The 23,788-nt window shown below is 36.5% G+C and overlaps 1 protein-coding gene across 1 annotated transcript in view; it reads left to right on the forward strand.

The window, feature by feature from the left end:
• Nucleotides 1–8,758, forward strand: part of C29H9orf85 (chromosome 29 C9orf85 homolog) — a 61,128-nt gene extending 52,370 nt beyond the window's left edge. Inside the window, exons 3-4 of the mRNA XM_061132339.1 lie at nucleotides 7,938–8,051; nucleotides 8,542–8,758. Of these exons, the coding sequence (XP_060988322.1) occupies nucleotides 7,938–8,051; nucleotides 8,542–8,683 (256 nt within the window). The 3' untranslated portion in view covers nucleotides 8,684–8,758. The remainder of the gene's footprint in view (nucleotides 1–7,937; nucleotides 8,052–8,541) is intronic.
• Nucleotides 8,759–23,788: the final 15,030 nt, after the last annotated feature.

The following is a 23,788-nucleotide window of genomic DNA, read 5'->3' on the forward strand; positions in this document are numbered from 1 at the left end:
TTCTCATGATGTACTCTGCATATATGTTAAATAAGCAGGGTGACAATGTACAGCCTTGACGCACTCCTTTCCCTATTTGGAACCAATCTGTTGTTCCATGTCCAGTTCTAACTGTTGCTTCCTGACCTGCATACAGGTTTCTCAAGAGGCAGGTCAGGTGGTCTGGTATTCCCATCTCTTTCAGAATTTTCCACAGTTTGTGGTCATCCACACAGTCAAAGGCTTTGGCATAGTCAATGAAGCAGAAATAGATGTTTTTCTGGAACTCTCTTGCTTTTTCAGTGATCCAGCAGATGTTTGGCAATTTGATCTCTGGTTCCTCTGCGTTTTCTAAAACCAGCTTGAACCCTTACAAATGACTGTGAAAAGAAGAGAGGTGAAAGGCAAAGGAGAAAAGGAAAGATACACCCATTTGAATGCAGAGTTCCAAAGACTAGCAAGGAGAGATAAGAAAGCCTTCCTCAGCAATCAATGCAAAGAAATAGAGTGAAACAATAGAATGGAAAAGACTAGAGATCTCTTCAAGAAAATTAGAGATACCAAGGGAACATTTCATGCAAAGATGGTCTCAATAAAGGACAGAAATGGTATGGATCTAACAGAAGCAGAAGATATTAAGAAGAGGTGGCAAAAATACACAGAAGAACTGTACAAAAAAGATCTTCATGACCCAGATAATCAAGAAGGTGTGATCACTCACACTCACCTAGAGCCGTACATCCTGGAATGTGAAGTCAGGTTGGCCTTAGGAAGCATCACTAGGAACAAAGCTAGTGGAGGTGATGGAGTTCCAGTTGAGCTATTTTAAATCCTAAAAGATGATGCTGTGAAAGTTCTGTATTCAATATGTCAGCAAATTTGGAAAACTCAGCAGTGGCCACAGGACTGGAAAAAATTAGTTTTCATTCCAATCCCAAAGAAAGGTAATGCTAAAGAATGCTCAAACTACCACACAATTGCACTCATCTCACACGCTAGTAACGTAATGCTCAAAATTCTCCAAGCCAGGCTTCAGCAGTACATGAACCATGAACTTCCAGATGTTTACTAGAATTTACCACTAAAGCCATTTGTGCCTAGAGTTGTCTTTGTTGGAGAGTTTTTAACGATAATAAAGTTTTTCTTTAATGGTTAGAGGAGTTTTTAAATTATCTGTTTCATCTTAAGCAGGTTTTTATACTATCTTTCTAGAAATTTGTCCATTTCAATAAAGTGGTTGGATTTATAGGCATAGAGTTGTTCGTAAATTTTTCTTATTCTTTTAATATCTGTTGCATCTATAGTGTTGTTCCCTTGTTCTTTTCTGAAATTGGTTTATTGTGTTCTTTACTTTTTTATCTTGGTCTGTCTGGTTATATGTTTATGAATTACATTAATCTTTTCAAATAGGCTGCTTGGAGTTTTATCGGTTTTCTTTTTTTTCTGTTTTTCAGTTTCATTGATTTCTGTTCACATCGATATTGCCTTGAGTTAATTTACTCTTCTTTTTTTGTTTTCTTAAGGTGGAAGTTTGGATAGTTCTTTTGCTTAATATAAACATTTAATTATATAAATTTCCCAAGAATGTCTTTTTAGCTCTAATCCACAGATTTTGATGCTATATTACATTATTTTTGAATCAAAACATTTTCTAATTGCTCTTGAAACTTCCTCTTTAACCTATAGGTTATTTAGAACTGTTTTAATGTCTGTATATTTGGACATTTTCTGGATGTTTTTCTTTTACTGATTTCTAGGTAATTAAATTGTGGTAAAAGAATGCACCTTATGTAAACTTTGGTTTTTGTTTTTAATGCATTGATGTAGGTGTTATAGTTCAGAGTATAGTCAATTTTAGATTCTGTTACATGTGTGCTTGAAGAGACTATATTGCTCATGTTGGGTGGAGTGTTCTATAAATGTCAGTTTGATTGATAGACTCTGTCAACCAGGTGCTGTATAGTTTTACTGCTTTTTGTCTTCTTGTTGCTTCACTTATAAAGAGAGAAGCATTGAAGTCCACAGTTTTAATTGTGGATTTGTCTGTTTCTTTTTTTGGTTCAGTGGTTTTGCATCAATTATCTCAAACCCTGTTTTTAGCTGCATATATAAATATTTAAGATTATTGCATGCTTTGGGAAAATTGATTCCTTTATTGTCATATAATAAATCTTTCTTAAACTTAACAATTTCTTTTTCTTTGCTTTGAAGTCTATTTCAGTAATAATGTAGTTACTCCAACTCTCTTCTGATTAATGTTTGCATGTTTTTGTTTTATTTTTTTCCTTTCCTTCTACTTTTAACTGTATAGAGGCATATCTCAGAGATATTGTGGGTTTGATTCCAGGCCACCTCAGTAAAGCAAATACTGCAATAAACCGAGTCACATGAATTTTTTGGTTTCCCAAAAACTTACATTTATACTATACTTTAGTCCATTAAGTATGCAGTAGCATTATGTCTAGAAAAATCAGTGAGCGCTTTATTTAAAAATACTTTATTGCTAGAAAATGCTAACCATCATCTGAGCCTTCAATGAGTCATAGCCTTTTTGCAGTCGTAACATAAAGATTGCTCATCTTAGAGCACTGTAACAAATGTAATAATAATTAAAAAGTTGAAATATTGCAAGAGTAACCAAATTGTGACACAGAGGTACAAGGTGAGCAAATATTGGAAAAAATGATAACGATAGACTTGCTCAACAGAAGGCTGCCACAAACCTTCAATTTGTATAAATAAATAAATGCAGTCGCTGCAAAGTAGAATGCGATATACCTTTTTATGTTTAAAGTAGATTTCTTGTATCTTGTATCTTATACTCCATTTTTTTTAATTTCTAATATTTCCATTTTACTTTTTAAAACAGATTTATTAAGGTTTAATTCATATACTGTATAGTTCATCCATCTAAAGTACATAGTTTAGCAGCTTTTAGTATGTCACAGAGTTGTATAACTCAGTTTTTTTTATAACATCAGTTTTTGAACATTTTCTCATCTCAGAAAGAAACCTCATACCCGTTAGGAGTCTCCATTCCCTCTCCCCCACACCAACATTCTCCCATCCCTTGTTTTCTGTCCCTGTAGATTTACTTATTTTGGGCATTTCATATAAATAGTCATATAATATCTAGACTTCTGTGACTGGTTTCTTTCACTTAGGAATTTTTTTCAAGCATGTTGTAACATTTATCGGTGCTTAATTTTTATTAATAAATAATGTTCCATTGTAAAGATATATATGCTTATTTATCCGTTAATCGATTGATGGACATTTGGGTTATTCCCAGTTTTTTGACTGTTACAATTAATGCTGCTATGAACATTGATATACAGGTTTTTGTGTGTGTATGTTTTTTCAGTTCTGAGTATGTATTTAGAAGTAAGAGTTTCTGCGTTATGTGATACTTCTATATTTATAACTTTTAGAGGAACTGCCAAATTGTTTTCAAAAGTGACCATACCTTATTATTTCCTACCAGCAATGCAAGAAACCCAGTTTCTTCACATCCTTACCCATGCTTTTTTTGCCCCCCCCCTTTTTTTTTCTAATAGTCATTTTGGTCAGCGTGTCATGGTTCCTCCATGTGGTTTTGTTTTTTTTTTCTCCATGTGGTTTTGATTTACATTTCCCTGATAACTAAAGATGTTGAGAATATTTTCATATGCTTATTGGCAATTTATGTGCCATTTTTTGGGAAAACATATTTTCAGATTCATTGCTTATTTTTAATTATCTTTTTGTTATTGAGTTGTAGGGGTTTTTAGTATATTTGAGATGCCACTTCCTTATCAGATATGATTGCCAAGTATTTTCTCTCATTCAGTAAGGTTTTCTTCTCCCTTTCTTGATGCACAAAAGTTTTTTAATTTTTTTAAAACTGAAGTATAATTGATATATAACATTGTGTTAGGCTCAGGTATACAACATATTTTCATACATTACAAAATGATCACAAGAAGTCTAGTTAATATCCGTCATCATACATAGTCACAAAAATTTATTTCTTATGAGAATTTTTTAAGATTTACTTTCTTAGCAGCTTTCAAATATGCAATATAAGATTATTAGCTATAGGGACTTCCCTGGCAGACCAGTGGTTAAGACTCCATGCGTTAATGAAGGGAGCCTGAGTTCAATCCCTGATTGAACTAAGATCCCACAAACACCACAGCCAAAATAAATAAATAAAATTAAAAAATGATATTTACCATAGTACCATGCTGTACATTACATCCAATGACTTATTTATTTTACAACTCAAAGTTTGAGCCTTTTTGACCCCCTTCACCCATATTGCCCACACCCTACCCCTTGCTTCTGACAACCACCAATATGTTCTCCATATCCATAAGCTAGGTATTATATTTATTCATTCAAGATTTTACATATAAGTGAGATCATATGGCTTTTGCCTCTGTCTGACTTATTTCCCTCAGCTTAATTTCCTCAGGGTCTGTTCATGTTGTTACAAATGACAAGACTTCCTTCTTTTTTTAAGACTGAATAGTATTCCATTGTGTGTGCGTGTGACAGTACATTCGTGTGTGTGTGAGGGTATATGTATATATTACATTTTTTAATTCATTCATCCATCAGAAGTGTATATGTATATATTACATTTTTTTTATTCATCCATCAGTGGGCACATGGGTTGTTTCCATTTCTTGGCTATTGCAAATAGTGCTGCAGTGAACTTGGGGTGCATATATCTTTTCACGTTAGTGTTTTTCTTTTAATACCCAGAAGTAGAATTGCTGGATCATATTGTAGTTCTGTTAATTTCTTGATTAACTTCTATAATGTTTGCTATAGTGGCTGCATTAATTTACATTCCCACCAACAGTGTATAAAGGTTTCCTTTTTCCCACATTCTCACCAACATTTGTTATTTCTTGTCTTTTTGATTATAGCCATTCTAACAGATATGAAGTAATATCTCATTGTGGTTTAGATTTGCATTCCCCTGATGATTAGTGTTATTGAACATCTTTTCATGTGCCTGTTGGCCATCTGTATGTCTTTGGAAAAATGCCTATTCAGATCCTTTGCCCACGTTTTAATCAGTGTTTTGTTTTGTTTTTTTTTCTTGCCTTTTGACTGTATGAGTTCTTTGTATATTTCTGTTATTAACTCCTTAATAAATATATGACTTGCAGATATTTTTCCCATTCTATAGGTTGCCTTTTCATTTTGTGTGATTGTTTCCTTTGCTGTGAATAAGCTTTTTAGTATGAACAGTCCTTCTTGTTTATTTCTTATTTTTTTTTACTTTATTTCTAAATATGATTTCTAAAAAATTTCTAAATTGTTGTCAAGAACTTTCTGCTAGTTTTCTTCTAGGAGTTTTAAGATTTTAGGTCTCAGATTCAAGTCTAACCCATTTTGAGTTAATTTTTTGTGTATGGTGTGAGATAGTGGTCTAGTTTCATTCTATTGCATGTGGCTTTCTTTTCCATGTCCAGTTTCCAATACTATTTATTGAAGATACTGTTCTTTCCTTATTTATATTTTTGGCTCCTTTTTTGTAAATCATGCTGTTCTGTACTAAGTCACTTCAGTCATGTCCGACTCTTTGCAACCCCATGGACCACAGCCTGCCAGGCTCCTCTGTCCATGGGATTCTCCAGGCAAGAATACTGGAGCGGGTTGCCATTCCCTGCTCCAGGGGACCTTCCTGACCAGGGATTGAACCTGCATCTCTTGCATCTCCTGCACTGGCAGGTGGATTCTTTACCACTAGCGCCACCAGGGAAGACCACATATGAGTGGGTTTATTTCGGGGCTGTCTATTCCATTAATTTATGTGTCTAATTTTTATGACAGTGCCATACTGTTTTGAAACTGTAATATAGTTTGAAATCAGAAAGTATGACACCTCCAGCTATGTTCTTCTTTCTCAAGATTGCTTTGTCTATTTTGGGCCTTTTGTGGTTCCATCCAAATTTAGGATTTTTTATTTCTGTGAAAAATATTGAAATTTGGATGTATGGCCTTTTAGGCAATGTTACATGCATGTACACAAAACTTCCCAACCAAAAGCAACAAAATACTCTTCTCAAGTGTCCACGGAATATTCTTCACAAAATATTGTTTGTTAGCTCACAAAACAGGTCTTAAAAATGTAAGATTGAAATCATATTTATGAAGTATCTTTTTCAAACCACAGTAGTATGAAACTGGAAGTTAATTGTAAGAAGAAATCTGGAAAATGCACTAATTTGGGGAGAATAAACAGCATGCTACTGAACAATCAGTGGGTCAAAGAAGAAACCAAAAAGAAATTTAAAAAATACCTTGAGAGGAATGAAAAGGCAACATACCAAAATTTATGGGGTACCGCAAAAAATAATTCTGAAAGGGAAGTTCCTAGCAATAAATGCTTACATCAAGAAACAAGAAAAATCTTAAACAGCTTAACTTTAACTTCTAAAGAAACTAGAAACATAGATGAGATAAAGTCTAAAGTTAGTAGAAGGAAGGAAATAACAAAGATCAGATTGGAAATAATTATAATAGGAAATGAAAAGACAACAGGCAAGATCAGTGAATTTCAGAACTGGTCATTTGTAAAGATAAACAGGCAGACCTTTAGCTAGAATTATCAAGAAAAGAAAAGAGAACTCAAATCAGGAATGAAAGAGGAAACACTGCAACAGATACCACAGAAATACAAAGGATTGTAGGAGACTATGGGGTACCCTGGCTCAGATACTAAAGAATCTGCCTGTAATGCAGGAGACCTGGGTTGGATCCCTGGGTGGGGAAGATCCCATGGAGAAGGAAATGACAACCCACTCCCAGTATTCTTGCCTGGAGAACTCCATGGACAGGGGAGCCTGGTGGGCTACAGTCCATGGGGTTGCAAATACTCAGACACGATTAAGCAACTAACAGTTTCACTTTCATGGAAAATTGTTTGCCCACAATTTGATGACCTATAAGAAGGGGATAAATTCCTAGAAACACACAGCCTGCCAAGGCTGAATCATGAAGTAAAAATCTGAAAGTTCAGTTACTAGTAAGGAGATTGAATTTAAATAAAAAACCTCCTAACAAACGAAAGTCCAGAACCAGATTTCTTCACTGCTAATTCTACCAAATACTCAAAGAAGAAATGATCCAGGCCTTCTCAAACTCTTCCAAAAAATAGAAGAGGAGGAAATTCTTCCAAGCTCATTTTATGTGGTCAGCATTACTCTGATACCAAACCAGACAACAATGCCACAAGAAATGAAAATTACAGGCCATTGTCCCTGATGAACATAGATGCAGCAATCCTCAACAAATTATTAGCAGAAATCCTCAACAAAATATTAGTTAACTAAATTTAACAATACATTAAAAAAGTCATTCACCATGATCGAGTGTGGAGTTTATTCCAGGGATGCAAAGATGGTTCAGATTCCTCAAATCAATCAATATGATATGCCACATTAATAAAATGAAGGGTAAAAATCGTATGACCCTCTCAGTAGATCCAGAAAAAGCATTTTACACAGTAATATGATAAAAACTCACAACAGAGTGGATATATAGGGAAAGTTTCTCAACATAATAAACACCATATATGACAAGTCAACAGCTAATATTATACTCAGTGGTGAAAACTGAAAGCTTTTTTTTTAGGATCAGGAACAAGACAAGGATGTCCCCTCTCGCCACTTTTATTCAACATAGTGTTGGAAGTCCTAGCCAGGGAGGTCAGAGAACAAAAAGAAATAAAAGGAATCCAAATTGAAAAGGAAGAAAGTAGATAAATGTTAAGTACTATTATTTTGAGCTGTCAACCATTGTCTAGAAACGCTCTATAATTAATCTAAAGTGACATATGGGAGAAATATCTAAGAGTTTGAGGCTTCTCAGCTATATACTTAGACACACCCCCTTATTTCACTAAATAAGTCTTAGACAATTAGTAAAAATTAAGATTTGGTTTTCTTTTCCATTTTTAGTGTTAAATGTTTACAAAAGACAGTGAAGGATTCTTATCATATAATGTGTAGACCATGTGCCTGTGAACTTGAAGTTTGTGCCAAGTGTGGAAAAAGAGAAGATGTTGTTATTCCGTGAGTATTTCTTTTTATGTTTGGGATTTACTCTTTTAGTAAATGGTATGTGAATTTTCTTTTAAGGAAACACTGAGTAGCTCTGAGAATCTTAAGATACAGTATATTACAGTAATGTAGACTTTTTCTACCCAATAGGAAAACACATTAATTAATTATTAAGTGTTTCTATCATTATAATAAAAGTAAAACATAATTTTTAGGAAATTAAAATATTTATATGTGAGAGTCATATTTATTATACATTACAAAAGAATTATTCATTGTATAACTTCTTTTCTTTAATGGACAGCACAGATTAATTTGCTTGATCATGCTTTATTGATAGCAGTATTATAAGGTTGGCTCTTTGATTAAGTTAATCTTCAAGGATCTTTTCCTCTTTATTTCATTAAGCTCTTATTAATCAAGAAGTGTAGTGTAAAAGTCTTTTCAGTCTATGCAAACAATGCAATCTTGAGAAATAAGAGTTTTTTTCTTCCATCTTTAGGTTTAATAAAGAGCCAGAAAAGACAGAAACTGTTGAAAATAATATACGTTCCAGCCATAGAAGAAGCTGCCGAAGGAATGAAGAAAATGATGATGATTTAGATTTTTATATTGACTTAGATGACACCGAAGAAGACAAGTAATATAACTATATTAAAAGTCAGTTTTAAAACATGAAATTCTGACCATCCTTTTATAAAATTTTTTTTCACTCTTTATTTCTGGCTTTGCTGGGCCTTTGTTGTTGCATGGACTTTTCTCTGGTTGCGACGAGTGGGGGCTTTTCTCTAGTTGCAGTGCTTAGCTTCTCATTGCAGTAGCTTCTCTTGTGGAGCATGAGCTTTAGTCGTTGTAGCCTGTGGGCCCCAGAGCACAGGCTCAGTAGTTGTGGCTCATGGACTTAGTTGCTCCCCAGCATGTGGGATCTTCCCAGACCAGGGGTCAAACCCTTGTCTCCTGCCTTGGAAAGCAGATTCTTTACCACTGAGCCACCAGGGAAGCCCTCTGAACATCTTTGAGAGACGTGGTAGTGCTAAGTCGCTCAGTCGTGTCCAGCTCTTTGTGACCCCATGGACTGTAGCCCACCAGGCTCCTCTGTCCTTTGATTCTCCAGGCAAGAATACTGGAGTGGATTGCCATTTCCTCCTCCACGGGAATCTTCCCCGCCCAGGGAACAAAAATTGGTCTCCTGCATTGTAGGCATATTCTTTACCATCTGAGACTTTGAGGGTTTAAAAAAAAAACAAACTGTGGAATCCTAATAAGAATATTGGAAAAACCTATAGAAAATATACATACAGTATGAATTGTGTATATTTGAATAATTATAAAACTTTCATCCAGAGGTTTCTTATAATACATTTTAAAGTAGCATATGCTAGTATATCTGCCAAAATGAGTATTGGAGTATCATATTGCCGTTTGTGAAAATTATTTAGAAGAATACACTATCTAGTATCAAACTAAACAAGATTCAGAATTGATGTTTGTATAAGAACTATCTCATGGAAAAATAAAATGACATTCTTATGTTGCTAGCCTCAAAAACTGGTCTTAAGGAGGTATCTTTTGATAGACTGATTTCAGGTAAATGTCCCAAATTAAAAAAGCCCTCTTGCTTAATCTTGCTTATTGTAAAGCAAAAAGTTTATTATTTTTGATAGTAATGTTTAACAAATCAATTCAGTCGCTCAGTCATGTCCGACTCTTTGCAGCAAACTCTTTGCAGTTGTGTCTGACCCATGGACTGCAGCAAACCAGGCTTCCCTGTCCATCACCAACTCCCAGAGCTTGCTCAAACTCAGGTCCATCGAGTCGTTGATGCTATCCAACCATCTCATCCTCTGTTGTCCCCTTCTCCCGTCTTCAATCTTTCCCAGCATCAGGGTCTTTTCCAATAAGTCAGTTCTTTGCATCAGGTGGCCAGTGTATTGGAGCTTCAGATTCAGCATCAGTCCTTCCAGTGAATATTCAGGACTGATTTCCTTCAGGATGTACTGGTTTGATCTCCTTGCAGTCCAAGGGACTCTGAAGAGTTCTCCAACACCACTGTTCAAAAGCATCAGTTCTTTGGCACTCAGCTTTCTTTATGGTCCAACTCCCACATCCATACATGACTACTGGAAAAACCATAGCTTTGACTAGATGGACCTTTGTCAGCAAAGTAATGTCTCTGCTTTTTAATATGCTGTCTAGGTTGGTCATGGCTTTCTTCCAAGGAACAAGCGTATTTTAATTTCATGGCAGTAGTCACCATCTGCAGTGATTTTGGCGCCCAAGAAAATAAAGCCTGTCACTGTTCAACAAATGCATAGCAATTTTTCTTTGAAAGTGTTTTTATGTATTTTATTACATTATTTTTATGTTTTTCTCTTGTGAAATTTACCTACAGAAAAAATGCATAAAATATGTATAGTTTAATAAATACTTTAAAGAAAAATCACCTTTCTGCTTTGAAAATGCACAAACCTAAAGAGTAGCAATGTAGTACAATGAACCATTGTATACTCTTCATTTAGATTCACAGTTAACATTTTGCCACACTTTCTTTATATTTGTATAGATATATGTGGATATATTTTTTATTTTCTGAAACAGTTGAAAGTAAGTGTCAGGCACTGGTTTTGAACTTTTATGTGAACAGACTTATACTATGCCTGTTAGTTTGTATCTGTTCTTATTTCATTATTATGAAATTTGTGAGATTGATCCATGTTGTTGCAAAAGCTATAATTTGTTAGTTTTACATTAGTGTTTTTTCTATTGTATTTACATACCACAGTTTACCCCCTCTAATAATGAGGGACATTTGAGTTATTTAAAAATTGTCCTATTACAAATAATACTAAGTGTTTCTTGGTATAAATGTCTTATCTCTTGGTACATTTTTTGTTAAGTATGTAATAGAAGAAGATTGAAATGTTTCTTGGTATACTTGTTTCTCACTACTGTCAACTAAAAAAATATAGTCACAACCTGAAAGTAGAGAGTTATTTTATTTGGTGGGAATGTTGAGGACTCCAAGCCTGGGAGACAGCATCTCAGTAGCTCTGAGAAAACTGATCCAAGGAGGCCGGAGGGAATTCAGGCTATATACAAGTTTGTGACTAAGGGAGCAGGTAGTCTGAACATCAAAGATCAGGTAGCGAGTTAAAGAATTTAGCATTCTCTGGAGAGGTGCAAGCCTCTGGGCTCACTGAATTCATTCCTTTCATATGCACCTCAGATACCTGGGGCCAATCCTGTTTCCTAGTTCACCTTGCTTCTTGCATTCCCCCAGCTCCTCAGCAATCCCCGTGGGCGGTGGCATCTTCCTCCTGATCACAGCTTGGGGCTCCCGCATTCACTTTTGGAGGCCAGAAACCACTGATGGCTGTGACATTTCTTATTGATTAATATGGCAGGAAATATTTTCATTTCACACTACATTTTCTGTTAGGTATATCTAGCCGTGGTAGAGGACATCAGGTATATGCATCTTCACTATTATGTGTGCTATGTCATGCTATCTTTCCAGAAGGATTATTACCTCCCTTCCCTGTAGCAATGTATTAAAGTTCCTGTGCCCTTTCCAACACTTGGTATCATACTGTTACGTTTCTGTCAATTTGATGGGTGTGCAACATATGCCTTCGCAGTCTTAATTTGTATTTCTCGAATTACTAATAAGCTTGAGCGCCCTTTAATGTTTATTGACTATTGACTTTTGGATAATAGATGATATTAAGGAATCATTTAATTAATGGTAAAGCGTGATAATGTTATTTGAGAAATACATATTGAAATATTAAAGGGTGTATGGTCAATTTACTTTAAAATATTTTAGCATAAAAAAGTAAAGATACAAAGGACATTTCAGTGGCATCAAAACTATGTTACTAAGGAATAAATTTTAAAAACATTCAAGAACTCTGTTGACAAAAATTAAAATCTTATCAAGACATGAAAATTAAATGGAGACATAAATGGAAAAAGATAAAAATAAATGAAGGGAGATCTCATGTTTGTGGTATAGAAGCCTTTAAGTTTACAGTCTACAGAAATTTTTTCTACCATAAATTTGTGTGGCTTACCATTCGGTTTGTAAATTTGTTTTCTGAACTGTGTAACTTTTGTGGTTAAAAAGCCAACTTAATTATTATTAGACTTAGCATAAATTCTTTCCCACCTGAGTAAATTATTAATTCCTCAGATTACCTTTCTGAGAGAGAAGTTTAACAAAGAGCATCACCTAGTGACATCTACTAATATCTGCATTTCATTCTTTAATGCTGGGAAAAGTTTTATTTTTTTCAACAGACTGAAATTTCATTGTTACATTTAGTTCATTTACATATCTTTAGGTATTATCCTTTCTAATGTAAAAATTCTTTATATTGGAACTCAATATGGATATAAATCCTGGCTCTGCCACTTACTCTAGCTGTATGACCAATTAATTAATCTTTCTGTGCCAACTAGGAGAGCACCAAACAACTGGTATTATTATTGCTACTGTGATTTATATATATATATGTATTAGTAATGAACTAGTAATTATTAATTGGAAATGAAATAATTAGTAATTAGTAATGAAGATGTCAATTTGGTTGTTTGCCTACGTTCTTCAAAAGAGTTATATATATATTCCATAATACATGTATAAATATCAAATGCAGAATGTTAGAAGGTGAAAAGTTCTACGGAAGAATGGCATGGTAGGGTGATTAGAAGTCTAAGGGCACAGATGGGGTGGGAGTGAGGGTGCACAAGTGGATGGAAGTGTTGCTTTTAAATAAGGTGCCTAAAAACACTCTCCGACATAAATCACAGCAAGATCCTCTATGACCCACCTCCCAGAATATTGGAAATAAAAGCAAAACTAAACAAATGGGACCTAATGAAACTTAAAAGCTTTTGCACTACAAAGGAAACTATAAGTAAGGTGAAAAGACAGCCCTCAGATTGGGAGAAAATAATAGCAAATGAAGAAACAGACAAAGGATTAATCTCAAAAATATACAAGCAACTCCTACAGCTCAATTCCAGAAAAATAAATGACCCAACCAAAAAATGGGCCAAAGAACTAAACAGACATTTCTCCAAAGAAGACTTACAGATGGCTAACAAACACATGAAAAGATGCTCAATATCACTCATTATCAGAGAAATGCAAATCAAAACCACAATGAGATACCATTACATACCAGTCAGGATGGCTGCTATCCAAAAGTCTATAAGCAATAAATGCTGGAGAGGGTGTGGAGAAAAGGGAACCCTCTTACACTGTTGGTGGGAATGCAAACTAGTACAGCCACTATGGAAAACAGTGTGGAGATTTCTTAAAAAACTGGAAATAGAACTGCCATATGACCCAGCAATCCCACTTCTGGGCATACACACTGAGGAAACCAGATCTGAAAGAGACACGTGCACCCCAATGTTCATCGCAGCACTGTTTATAATAGCCAGGACATGGAAGCAACCTAGATGCCCATCAGCAGATGAATGGATAAGGAAGCTGTGGTACATATACACCATGGAATATTACTCAGCCGCTAAAAAGAATTCGTTTGAACAGTTCTAATGAGATGGATGAAACTGGAGCCCATTATACAGAGTGAAGTAAGCCAGAAAGATAAAGAACATTACAGCATACTATCACATATATATGGAATTTAGAAAGATGGTAACGACAACCCTATATGCAAAACAGAAAAAGAGACACAGATGTACAGAACAGACTTTTGAACTCTGTGGGAGAAGGTGAGGGTGGGATGTTTCGAAAGAACAGCATGTGTACTATCTATGGTGAAACAATCACCAGCCCAGGTGGGATGCATGAGACAAGTGCTCGGGCCTGGTGCACTGGGAAGACCCAGAGGAATCGGGTGGAGAGGGAGGTGGGAGGGGGGATCGGGATGGGGAATACGTGTAAATCCATGGCTGATTCATATCAATGTATGACAAAACCCACTGAAATGTTGTGAAGTAATTAGCCTCCAACTAATATAAATAAATAAATAAGGTGCCTAGAGAAACATGTTGGTGAAGAACATTCCAGGCAGAAGAAACAGCCACTGCGGAGCCTCTAAAGCAAGGTTGTGCCAGGTGTGTTTAAGGAACAGCAAGAAGGGAGTTACTAAGTTGGAGAGTTGAAAGAGATAAGATCAGGAAGGTAATGGGAGGCCATGTTATGTGAAACCTGCTTTTCTTTGTTTTTCAGTCATTTGACTGATTTCTAAGGTATGGAATTTTTTTAGTTTTATTGAAGTATAGATATTCACACTGCTGTGTTAATTTCTACTGTCCAGTAAAGTGACTTTTATATATATATTCTTTTTCATATTCTTTTCCAGTACAGTTTATTATATGATATTGAATATAGTTTCCTGTGAAAAGGATGTGTTGCTAGTATGCCTTTATTTGTTTACTTATTTGGCCATGAGGCTTGCAGGATCCTAGTTCCCTAACCAGGGATTGAACCTGTGCCTCCTGCAGTGGAAGTATGGAGTCCCAACCACTGGACCACCAGGGAATTTCTGCTAGTATACTTTTAAATCCACCCCAGTTCAGTTCAGCCGCTCAGTCGTGTCCGAGTCTTTGCCATCCCATGGACTACAGCACGCCAAGCTTCCCTGTCCATCATCAACTCCGTGAACTTGCTCAGACTCATGTCCGTCAAGTTGGTGATGCCATCCAACCATCTCATCCTCCGTGATCCTCTTCTCCTGCCTTCAATCTTTCCCAGCATCAGGGTGCTTTCCAGTGAGTCAGTTCTTTGAGTCAGGTCAGACACTGAATTTTGCCGTTCTAAAATGTTCATTTCATTCTTTTTCTAAATGTTTAAAAACTGAAATGTTCTGTGCTACCTCTCTTCTACATCTTTTTCTCTTTTTTTATTGATTTAATCACAGTTACTTTGAAGTCCTTATTTTTTCTTGCTTTTATTGATTATTTTATCTCTTGGTTTTTGGTCATTCTTCCCAGCTTTGCACATCTAATGATTTTTATTGTATGCTAGCAATTGTAGATGGTACATTATAGACTTCTTCTGAAAAGTAAATTACTGCTGATTACCTGCTGCAGCGGCGCTTCAGTCGTGTCCGACTCTGTGCGACCCCATAGACGGCAGCCCACCAGGCTCCCCCGTCCCTGGGATTCTCCTGGCAAGAACACTGGAGTGGGTTGCCATTTCCTTCTCCAAGCCAATCACCTGGATCCCTTCAAAACGTGGGTTTAGGCTTTATTAGGCGTAGTCTGTTTTAGTTTCACACTTATTCCTGTCTCTTTCCCCTCGAGTTTTGTCTTTATTCCTAGACATATGTTTTCTGAGGTCTTAATGCCATTGGTGTTCACCAAAGGGTCTCCCGTCTGGGTAAGCCCAAACGGCAACACTGGGTGACCTCTGAAGTATCTGCCTAGCTGCTGTTCTATGCTAGGATTCTGGGGGTTTGTCCTGCATGGGTACAGGTTAGGAGATTAAGGAGTGGCTAGAGGAGAACCAAGGAAGGGTGTGCGGAAAAGCAGCAGGCACACACGTTGAGTATCCTGTATCCTGGCACTGCTCTAAACTAAGCCCTTTTCATGATAAAGCCCTTCAATATGGCCCTGTGTAGTGATAACTATCATTATCCACATATGCAACTGAGAAACAGATGAAATAAATCGACACACAGCCACGAAGCGTTTAGGTGCAGGTTTTAAACCTATACAACCATGTGATCTCAAACCCCATTCTGTGCAATAAGGTTAGTGTGTTTAAGAACAATATGTAGTTGCTGACTGTATAACTCCACTGTTTTTCGTACTATTCTAGGGCTTTGCTGACAGTCTTTCCCACTGCCATACTTTCATGCTCTATTATTTGAGAAAATTTAGAGCTTTTGTCTCTTTTTTTCTGAAGAACTTTTGGGTTCCAGATATCACTGCTGAGAGTGCTTAAGTTTTATGCCACTGCAGATATGGTGGTGGTTTAGTCGCTAAGTTGTGTCCAGCTGTTTGCAACCCCATGCTTCATAGCCCACCAGGCTCCTCTGTGCATGGGATTTTCCAGGCAAGAATGCTGGAGAAGGTTGCCATTTCCTTCTCCAGGGGATTTTCTCCACCCAGGGATTGAACTGCCTGAATTCAAATCACTTTTTTGTACTTTCTTCCATGATGGTTGATTTCCATATGTAAATCATGGGGCTTCCCAAGTGGCTTTAGTGGTGATAACTTGTAATCTTTCTAATTAGTGATGTCACTTTATAGTGAGACCTACTTGAACAGTGGAAGGGATATAGGTATTTACAAGCAATTCTGGATATATCTAATAGCTATATTGGGAAGATAAGTTGTAGTGATTATCTCCTAATATGGTAATAATTATTAGAAGAAAAAGTTGTTATATGTACTTGGTGTATATATTTTTTATCTTGTAAAAGATAAACAGCAGTGTTTTTAGTGTATTCTGTGTTTTTCAGATGACTTAATAACTAAAGCTTGAGGTTAAGTAATTTGCAAAGTCAAAAAGATAGTAAGTAATAAGCCTAAAGTTCATACCAAGTCTATGTGACTTCAAAGCCTATTTCAACCACATTTATGCAAAATTACAAATATTCCATGTTCTTAAATGCTTTTCAGGCTACATTTTAAAAAAAAAGCAATTATAGACATCCTCCATATAACTTGTGGCACAGAATTTTTGTCACTCATTATGTTCAAATATGTCAGTAATATTGAATGTTGCAAAACTGTATTCCACAGTTTTTACTGCCAACCCTGTGGAGTCAGGGATGTATGTTGGGATTATTTATCTATGCTAAGGAGTTCCACAATTTCATCAATTATGGAAAAATACGCACCTCCAAATCTCATAAGACAATTTTTAAGTAATTAAAGCACCAGGCTTTCAAAAGATATCACTACATCAAACTACACATGAGTTTATTGGAAATCCTTGGGTGGGGGAGAAAGAAAGAAACCTTGATACTAAGTTCCTATACACTGAAAGTAAGAGGCAAATCCTTCTAATGAAAGTGCTTGTAATAAGACATGTCACGCTTGCTATTGGCTATTTTTAGTATTTGTGAGGGATAGGCCATTGAATAACAACATCTGCCAATTTGTGAATAGCAAGCTTTAGAAAAAATATTTCTGGCAGTAACAACTTTATAAACTGCCCTTCATTTCTTTGTTAAAACTAAGTAATAACATATTGCCAACTGTAATTAATATCTGACAGAAAAACTGAGAATCTTCAGTAAATCAAAGGATCAAAAATTTGTGTTTTTAAGATTAGCTAGTGAATTAAAAATATAAATTAGAAAGCATATTACATGACACTGAACTTTTATTTAAATTTTTTTTGTGCAGTTGAGCATGACCTTATCCTACTTTTTATTTTCACTTAATTATTTAGTCACAAATTTATTTGCAGAGTACTTTTCTTTAATCTGTAAAACAGTTATTTTTTTCTTGTAGTATTATGAAGAAGAATCACAATAACATGGAGAACAATGACCTAAATGATTGATAGAGTAAATGAATTGGCTCTGGGGAAATGGCCAGGACCAGCTGAGGTTAGGAAAGATGGTCTCCTACAGGACAGAACTGACGTCCCATGGCAGAGGATATTACAGCATGTCCACGAAGTCCGGAAACAAACTGACTTTTAAATAATGTTATTTACACTTTCAAATAGTATACTCAGTGTGTTTTCTGGTGAAATGCTCTAAATTTAAAGCAATAGGGCCAATGGTTATTCTAGAAAAATACAATTGATACACTATACAGTGTCCAAAACATCTAGAAAACAGGGAGAAAGATGTTTTTATTATACTTCATCCCAAAGCATATTGAACATACTATTTGGGAATACAACTGAATAGTTAGATGCTGTTTAAAAATAAGTTTCTCTTATGTTTCCCACCTTTGCAACACTTGTGGCTGCAGCTGAACAAGGCAGGTGCAGCAAGAGTGGCTGCCAGTGTACGGTGATGGAAACAAGACTTACTGGAACAAACAAGTGTCTCATAAATAATTTGGAAACAATTTTGGGATCCATTTCTTGGCAATGGAAATGGTACATTTCAGATCCCATTAAGAGATTGATTTATATGTGGGAAATCCTCAACAGGTAGTTCTGGAAATACTTAATGATGTCATGCCCCTGTCCATAAAGTTGAAAGGCTATCCTACAGAAAATGAAAATCCCAGAGGAAGGAAGACGTGTGGGAGCATGCCGTCTCTGCATGGTCACAATTACCTAATAACAAGGTTTGTACTGGAGAACTGTAGTGACACGACCAGTTACAACTGAAATGGGCCCTGGAGACAGATTTGAGACAAAACAGGAATCCACAGAACAGTGTCATTATGTGTTTGAACAAGCATCCAACCAGGCAACCTTTCTCTATTTTTCTAGTCATATGACTTCCTCTTTTTCTGTGATCCACCTAAGTACATTTTGTCCGCATGTTGGACAATACCTATCCTATAGTCCAAAAGTCAAGCATGTTCTTCCCAGCTGTAAACTGATGACAAAGATAATTAAAATGCTATAGAATTGAACTTAAAGTAGTAAATTTGTTTGGGGTTTTTTGACTTAAAAAAGTCTGCATGATGAAGATTTTGAAGGTGTTTCAACTCGGCTGCTGACCCACCACTGTTCAAGAAGCCCATGAATCCACATGTGCAACTCTGCATTGACAGTAGACTGAATAAATGTCTTACGTGTGTATCTACTGTTCTTTTGTGTAGGTGTGATTAAATGCATAAAATTATTAATGATTTTATAGTATTCTTAAAATTATATTTCCTCAATTTATGCCAAAGTTTGAATCATTTATATAAATATGCAGGGCTGTCACTGTCTTGGAACAGTGATTCTAGTCTTGAAAGTGGTTGAGAATCATTGGTAAAAGTATCAGCCTTCACTGTGCTATAAATTCTGTGAAATTCTATAAAAGTTTTTCCCACAACAGAGTGATAATTCCATCTCTATACTTTTTAAACGCTTTATTGAGGTATAATTTATATGTTAATAAAATTTACTTCAGTGTATAATTTTATGAATTGGTAAATTTACAGTGTTGTACAAGTGTCATCACAATCTAGTTTTAGTCTCTTCACATCACTTCAAAAGGATCCGTCATGGCCAGTTTTACTTGCTCCCCATTCGTATTCCCAGCCCCAGGTGGCTAATCTTTTTATCTATAAAATTGCCTTTTATGAACCTTTCAGATAGATGAAATCATAAAATATGTAGTCGTTAAGTCTGGGTATTTTCGTCTAACATAACATTTTTGAGATAGATCCATGTTGTAACATGTGTCAATACTTCATCATTCTTCTTTGCTGGATAATATCCTGTCATATGGGCATACTGATTTTGCTTACCCATTCCAGTTTTTACTTGATGGCTGTTATGAGTAATGCTATTGTGAACACTTGCCTTGCGTTTATGTGGATATTCTTGAGTGTTCTCACCTAGGAGTGAGATTGACAGATCCTACGGTAAGTTTATATTTAACTTTTAAGAAACTACCAAACTGTTTTTCAGAGTGAATTTACCAGTTTTATAATCCTGCCATCAGTGTCAAGGGGTCCACATGTTCCACATGTAGGAGTTCCACATCCTTACCAACACTGTTTGTTGATCCATGTTGATTGTCAGTCACTGTTCTAGTGAGTGTCAAGTTTATCATGGTTTTAATTTGCATATTCCTAATGACTAATGATGTTGACTCAGCATCTTTTCATATGCTTATCAGCTAGTGGTATATCTTCTTTGCCTATTTTAAAAATTGGGTTGTTTTATTACTATTGTAAAATTTCTTTATATATAGTCTATATACAAATCCTTTATCAGATATAACGTAGAAATACTTTTCTACCAGTCTGTGGCAGATATATAAATATAATTTATATGATTATTCACATTAAGGAATTATCAATGTAGAGACATAATAATCTCTCTGGTTGCTATGGAAGCTTGCAGTTCTGAAGCCAGACAAACTGTCCACTGCTCCTCCCAGCTACAGGCTACATCATTTAGGAAAATTTTAGAACAACCTTCGTGCAAGCAATTTTGTTTGGGTAGATTTTTAGAACTGGAAGACATATAGAGAGCATGTATTAGTTTAGCACATTGCCACAGGAGGTAAGTTAGTATGAAATTTCATGTTAGGAGTTTTTGTTTTCTTCTGTGGTGGTTATACTGTGGGCATGTCCAGTATGACTGGGGAAGGGAGGAGAGCGGCATCTGTTGAGAATGTGAAGAAATGGCTTTCACTATCTTTAAGTCAAAATGGGATCTCACTGTTTGATTATGTATAAATGTGTGTGTCTGTAAATAAATAAACATGGTTGGAGGAGGTGGTTCAACCAGGCACTTCATGAAGGGTACAAAAGAATAACTGGATCTACCTTCAATAATGAAAATTGTATACAGCAAATCATAAAAGCCAAATGTAGATTCTCATATCAGCCTCTGGTTCTTCCTAAGAAAATGGTGTATAACCGTTGTAGAGCTGGAATCAGTTTGGTCCATCTTGAGACTCTTTTTTCATTTGATGGTTTTATTTTCAAGGTGACTCTTGTCCACCACTGGATTGGATGGCCCCTTTTTGCTGTGTGTCAGAGAACTGTTAAGTCTTTGCCTGTGTTCTTATTCTAAATGAGTCTGCATCAGTTGTTTTCTATAGAAAACATTAAAAAAAAAAGTCATATATAAAAATGCACTACACCTGCAGTCTCTGCCTGATGAAGTTTTTTTTCTCTTCTCTTTTAACAAATTTGTTCCTATTTGAATCCTGAGCTGAAAATATTTTCTCCACTGCTTGAAAGTGTGGACACTAAGATCACTGCATCATGCCAGTAACCACACCCTCCGTCAAAAAAAAAAAAAATCAATTGAGACGTGATATTGGGTAGTGGTCCCCAGACCTGGATGTAGATTAGAATCACCTGTGATGTGTATTAAAGTACTGATCCTCCAGTCCATTAGGCAAAGTTCTGCAGAGTTGGTACCAGCTAATTTGGGGAGCCAGTCAGGAAGGCGGAAATAGCTCTGCAGGCCAGGGTCCATTTAAATCGTCACTTGTCATTACAGTATGTTTAGCATAGCTAGGAGGATGGACTCGCCTTTCTGGACAGCCCGGTTACTACAAACCCTCAGGCACAGAGCTGTTTAAACCTCAGATGTGGGGACAAGCTGGCCATATTTGAAAAAATTCTATTGTAAGGGGCAAACGTGGGTGACATTTAGGATCCGTGGGGAAATATCAGGACAGATTAAATCTTGTGCTACGTGAAAGATGTGGGAGAAACAAACTATCGGCAGGAGTCCCAGGAGTCCCTGACTCCTGACGGGATGGCTTGTGACCATGTAGCCCATTTGGGTAGCAGCAGCTTAGCCTTTGGGAGGTAGCTGAACGAGGGAAGAAGTGGGAGGGATACTGAAAGGCAAATGCAGCCTTTCCTGGGCAGGGGTCAGTGTTCAAGCTGCTAAAGGCAACCCCATAATCTCCATTCCCCATCTCCTACCCTCCTCAAGTCCTGGGTCTAGAGTATATGATCTACTCACTTGCTCAGCATTCTTAAGGTCTTGCAGATAGGCTTGTGAAAAAGGGTTACCTTCACCCACTCCTTAAATGTCTCCTTATTTTGTTTTTTGGTGGATGGAAGTCTCTCTTTTCACGTAGCTTCAGATGACATAGCATTCTGCGATATCCAATTTCGGTTCTATCAGATGAAAGGAAAAGTGATTGTGAGGCTCCATTCTAATTATAACCTTGTTGCTGACTGGCTCCACGACTCCAGTAAATTACTTCGACTGCCTGGCCTGTAATTTCTCCGTATGTAAAATAACAGAGTTGATCTAGATCAGTAGTTCTCATCATGTAGTCCCAGGACCAGCAGCATCAGCATCACCTGGGAACTTGTTAGAAGTGCAAATTCTTGGGCATCACCTCAGACACACTGCAATATACTTGGGATGGGGCCCAGCAATCTGTGTTTTAGCAAGCCCTCCAGGGGATTCTGATGTTCAGCAAAACTTTGAGAACCCATGATCTAGATCAGTAGTTCTCAGTCATGGCTGTGCATTAAAATCACCTAGGCAGCTTTTATAACCTACCAGTCCTGAACTTTACCCACCAAAGAATTTGATTTAAATGATTTCTGGTGGGACCCAGACATTGTGGTGTGGTTCCAATGGACATCTAGGTGCTGTCCGTTACCACTGAAAGTTGCTATTTCCAAATGTAAATGTGGGCATCCAGACCCACAGCCTTCTTAGGCCACTAGGTGTTGCTATAAAAGAATAGAAAGGCATTTTCAAAACTCTGCTGCTGGATAGGCACAGAGGAGGAAAATGTATTTCTTAACTTCTGGTAACAGGTAATTCTGTGATGTACTGGTAAAGAATCTGCCTGCAGTGCAGGAGACGCAGGAGACTCGGGTTTGATCCTGAGGTCCTACTCCCCCAGAGTAGGAAATGGCAACCCACTCCTGTATTCTTCCCTGGAAAATCCCATGGGCAGAGGAGCCTGGAAGGCTGCAGTCTATGGGGCTGCAAAGATTCAGGTGCTACTGAGCACACACACACACACACACACACACACACACACACACTTTATTAAATACTCATCTGCAATTTGTTCAATTTTATTCAAAGGAAAGCCCATCAATGATAGGATAAATTATAGTATATGCTTACAATAGAATAGTCCTCAGCAATAAAAATGAATAAACTACTAATATACACAAACGTAGTGCTGAATCTCACAATTTGATGATGAGGAAAAAAAAAAATCCCTTCTCTCTCCCCAACCCGGACATAAAATAGAAACACTGTATGGTGCCATTTAAATAAAAATAAAAAACAGGCAAAATTAATCTATATTGGTAGAGGTCAGAATAGTGGTTACCGTTAGGGGTAGGGTGATAAACAACTAAAAGTAAGCACAACGGAAACTTATAGAGTGCTGGGAATACTCTACTTGATCTGGTGATAGTTATATACATACTATACATACATGTATTAAACTGTACTCTTTAATCTGTGCATTTTACTGTATGTTTTTCCTCAATAACAAAGACTCAAAAGTTGAAATGTGATCCTCGAGGAGTAACTGGTACACCAACCCATGATCACTCAATAAATTATTTTATTTGTGCCATCTGTGTTCACCAGACATAAACACAGCACTTGGATTTCATGTTGATATTAAGGTTCAGAGTACAGTATATCAATCTCCAAGTTAAGAAGGTCATGGCATGATCTCTGTATATTGAAAGCCCTTGTTTGTTTTGAATATTTGTATGTGACCAGGGTGTGTATTCTGCAGCAATACACCTGGGTAATTGATTTTCTTAGGGAGGGCAACCCTCTGCTATCTCTTCCTTACTCTTCAAATCTTATAATGAATCTAAGAAATGAAACTGCCTGTTCTTTATCATCTGCAGAAAGAGAACTCACCACCTCTCCTGTGAGTGTGAGGAGGTCAAATGCATCCTAACAAATTGAGGTGAGATAAGAAGAATCAATCTGTAGCAGAGACAAACAAATCTTTGCAAATTGTACTAAGCCATTCAGTGTCCAAATAAGGCATATCAGAAGGGCATTTAAGGGAAGAAAAATGTGTTGGGGAAATGAAAACCAGAGTCACTTAGCAGAATGCACAAAAAACCATTGGAAAGGGAGCCTTATCATAATAGATGGGAAATTACCATCCATTACTCAGCTATCACTTTAAAGCCACACGCTGAGTAATCTGATTTCA

Source organism: Dama dama, chromosome 29 (genome assembly GCF_033118175.1).
Source record: "Dama dama isolate Ldn47 chromosome 29, ASM3311817v1, whole genome shotgun sequence".
Lineage (NCBI taxonomy): Eukaryota > Metazoa > Chordata > Mammalia > Artiodactyla > Cervidae > Dama > Dama dama.